General features: G+C 44.1%; 1 protein-coding gene across 2 annotated transcripts; it reads right to left on the bottom strand.

The window, feature by feature from the left end:
• Nucleotides 1-1,327: 1,327 nt before the first annotated feature.
• On the bottom strand, nucleotides 1,328-2,276 carry LOC103643093 (uncharacterized). Of its 2 annotated transcripts, none has more exons than XM_020547223.3 (3): nucleotides 1,936-2,276; nucleotides 1,752-1,784; nucleotides 1,328-1,584 (listed from the first exon to the last, which is right to left on the bottom strand). In XM_020547223.3, the coding sequence occupies exons 1-3, from the start codon at nucleotides 2,191-2,193 to the stop codon at nucleotides 1,558-1,560; spliced, it is 318 nt and encodes a 105-aa protein (XP_020402812.1). In that variant the 5' UTR covers nucleotides 2,194-2,276; the 3' UTR covers nucleotides 1,328-1,557. The 2 variants fall into 2 exon arrangements, with proteins under 2 accessions (XP_020402812.1, XP_020402811.1); XM_020547222.3 differs by having other exon boundaries at nucleotides 1,332-1,584; nucleotides 1,752-1,787; nucleotides 1,936-2,263.
• Nucleotides 2,277-2,829: the final 553 nt, after the last annotated feature.

Below are 2,829 nucleotides of genomic sequence, written 5' to 3'. Positions count from 1 at the left end.
TTTTGACATGGGTATGGCAAATAATACACGTACTCGACTTGATGTACAGAGACAAAATTGTTGGTTGATAGTCATTAATTGTGTTTGATTTTCAACCATTCCGTACTAGTTATGTCGAATCCCATGAATGTGATTGTCTTGTTTTCGGAAACCGGGGGACAATAGATTTGTGTTCAGCAGGGAAAGTTAGCGCGGACTCACTCTGAATGATCACTATACGACGGTTCACTTTCAGCGACCTACAGTTGGTTGCTAAAACGGCCTTCAGCAACCTACGGTTGGTCGCTAAAAACTTTTAGCGACCCATAAGGATGGTCGTTGTAAGTGCCGTCGCTAAAGGCTTTAGCGACCGACATCTTTTTAGCGACCGACCGTCCGTTGCTAATATTGTATATTTAGCGACCAACCGTGGGTTGCTGTACTATAGATTTAGCAACCAACCGTAAGTCGGCATACTATACATTTAGCAACCAACAGAAAGTCGTCCTTTTACAGTTGTTATTGATAATAATATACATTTAATTAAGCTCCACAAATCACATATTTTTATACATAAATCATAAAGACATACACAGTTAATCAGTATACCACAGTCATAGATCCATCACATAAACACAAAAGCACCACAATTATATATTCACAAAAGCATCACAATTATAATATCATTCACAACTAGAGCATTTACAGATAGCTAGCTAGATCATCCACAAAAGCTCTAGAGATGATCAGTCACAAAAGCACCACAGCGACATCACTCCCACCGTCTGCAAATCAGCAATCGCTTGTTCGTCTTGAGGTTGAGCATTTTGTCTTTGTGGCCTTGGTTGCAAGTTTGGAGGTTTAGTTGTTGGAACACTTTGTCTTTGTGGCCTTGGTCGCAAGTTTGGAGGTTTAGTTGTTGGAACACTTGTCTTCTATTTTTTCTACAAGCAAATGGCATGAATGTTATGCAGTTAACTGCTATGAAACTGCTATGAAATATATATATATATTTGCTAAAAGTGCTAGAACTAAAACTGCTATAAAACTGAAACTGCTATATAAATACACACTGAACCAGTCATTTGCTAAAACTGCTAGAAATGACTGTTATAAAAGGGCTAGAAATACATATACCCTTTTCCCCCTAAGTATATCAGTGTTATTGTTGCCTATACTTCTTGCCTATGTCTTCAGTGTTACTTTTGCCTATACCTCTTGCCTATGAAATACATATACCTCTTGCCTATATCAGTGTTACTGAATAAACGCTCAACATTCACTGTGGTGTGAATACTATTGCAGTCCATGTAGATCAGTACTAGTGTATGAAAAAAAACGAAAGGCTAAAGTGGTAGAGACATGATGTATTTCAGCTGTCATTATTTACAGTAGTAGGAGACCAATTCAACCATTCAGATAATAAAACTAGTAAATTGTGTGTAACCTTTAAATCTAACTTAAATTCAAACTAGTGGCCATAGCACACTAGGCATAACTTAAATTCAACTAAATTGTGTGTATTTCAGCCGTCGTACCCTCTGTTCTGCAGAACCTGCAGGCATTCGGCATAAGGAATTAGCACCTGGGGAGCTGTTTGGCCGCCTGGGAGTGATGAGTGAGTGAGTAGAGTAGAGTAGAAGAAAGGACCAGGGCCACGGACACAGCAAAACTTAACTGATAGGAGCGGAGCGGGATGAGGAACGTCCGGCCGGCACTGCACCTTGAGGTCTCTGTGAGAGACGCCCTTTTCATGGCAGTAGCCTCCTTGCCTCCTGCTCCGGGAGCTTTCCCTCACTGGCCGCCTGCTGGTCAGTTGCTGTTGCAGCAAAAGGGAAGCGACAAGAGGGGGATCAGACACGTAGTATAGCTGTATGGGAGTGGTAACGGCATCGGACAAGGAGTGTAGCTTGACTGATCACAAGGGAGGAAGAACGAACGGCCGAGGCGGCTTACAATCCTGTCCAGCAGCTCGCCGCCGTTGACGAGCTCAAGCACCATGTAGATCTTCGTCTTGCTGGCAGCCACCTGGATCAAGAACACACGGTCAGGAACACTGTTGAAACTCTGCTCGGCTCGGTGCCCCGTTGGCCGCTCTGGTGCGGCGGGCGGTGGCCTGGGTGCTCGGGCGCTCGGCGCACCGCTCGGCCGGCCTAGGTGCTTGGCGGCCTGCTCGGCCGTGGCCTGGTGGTTGGCGGCTGGCCGTGGAGCCATGGTCCGTGGAGAGTGGAGAACGGCAGCAGCTAGCGGTGGCTGGTGGGCTTGGCGGCTAGGGTTAGAAGGACAGGAGAAGGTGCTAGGAGGCTAGGGGGCTGGGGGTAAGGGGTTTTCCGCTGGGAATTGGGGATGCGGGACCGCGGGATGCTAGGTGGCCCGTGGGCTGTGGCCGGCTAGTGAGTGACTGGGTGTTTGGGTCCACATGTCATATCTATTTTTTATTTGTCACAGATGAAGACCATATGTATACTATTTGTTCTTGTAGTTTAAACCATTTGTATTATAGATTTGTACCTATTATTATCTAAGGTTTTATTTATTTACTAGGCATGTGCCCGTGCGTTGCAACGACACACAAAACATTCAGCAAAATATTAATACACAACAATTACAAAGAAACGAACAACACTTATTATCGCTAACTTTAATATCTTTAAAATTGTTTGCTATCAAATACAATGTTACCCTTATATGATTAGTGGCAGCAGTATGAACACATCTGAGAGTAGCCATGATGTAAAATTATTTTGGTAGTTCTCTCACAAAGACAGAAATATCAGAAATTGTGTAATCTGAAATTACAGGTAACATGACCCATGAAAAAAGGTGAACCGAAGTATGATCCCCCGCATG

The sequence above is a fragment of the Zea mays genome, chromosome 1 (assembly GCF_902167145.1).
Source record: "Zea mays cultivar B73 chromosome 1, Zm-B73-REFERENCE-NAM-5.0, whole genome shotgun sequence".
Classification (NCBI taxonomy): domain Eukaryota; kingdom Viridiplantae; phylum Streptophyta; class Magnoliopsida; order Poales; family Poaceae; genus Zea; species Zea mays.
Note: the sequence above shows the minus strand (reverse complement) of the source record. Positions and strands in the feature narration are given on the sequence as shown.

What these genes read in the sequence shown, in the direction of transcription:
- LOC103643093 (XM_020547222.3), bottom strand. Translation starts at nt 2,193, where the DNA reads ATGGCTCCACGGCCAGCCGCCAACCACCAGGCCACGGCCGAGCAGGCC. An exon ending in GCGAGCTGCTGGACAGGATT is followed by an intron (nt 1,788 to 1,935) that starts GTAAGCCGCCTC and finishes GCAACTGACCAG; the next exon opens with CAGGCGGCCAGTGAGGGAAA. An exon ending in GAAAGCTCCCGGAGCAGGAG is followed by an intron (nt 1,585 to 1,751) that starts GCAAGGAGGCTA and finishes CATCACTCCCAG; the next exon opens with GCGGCCAAACAGCTCCCCAG.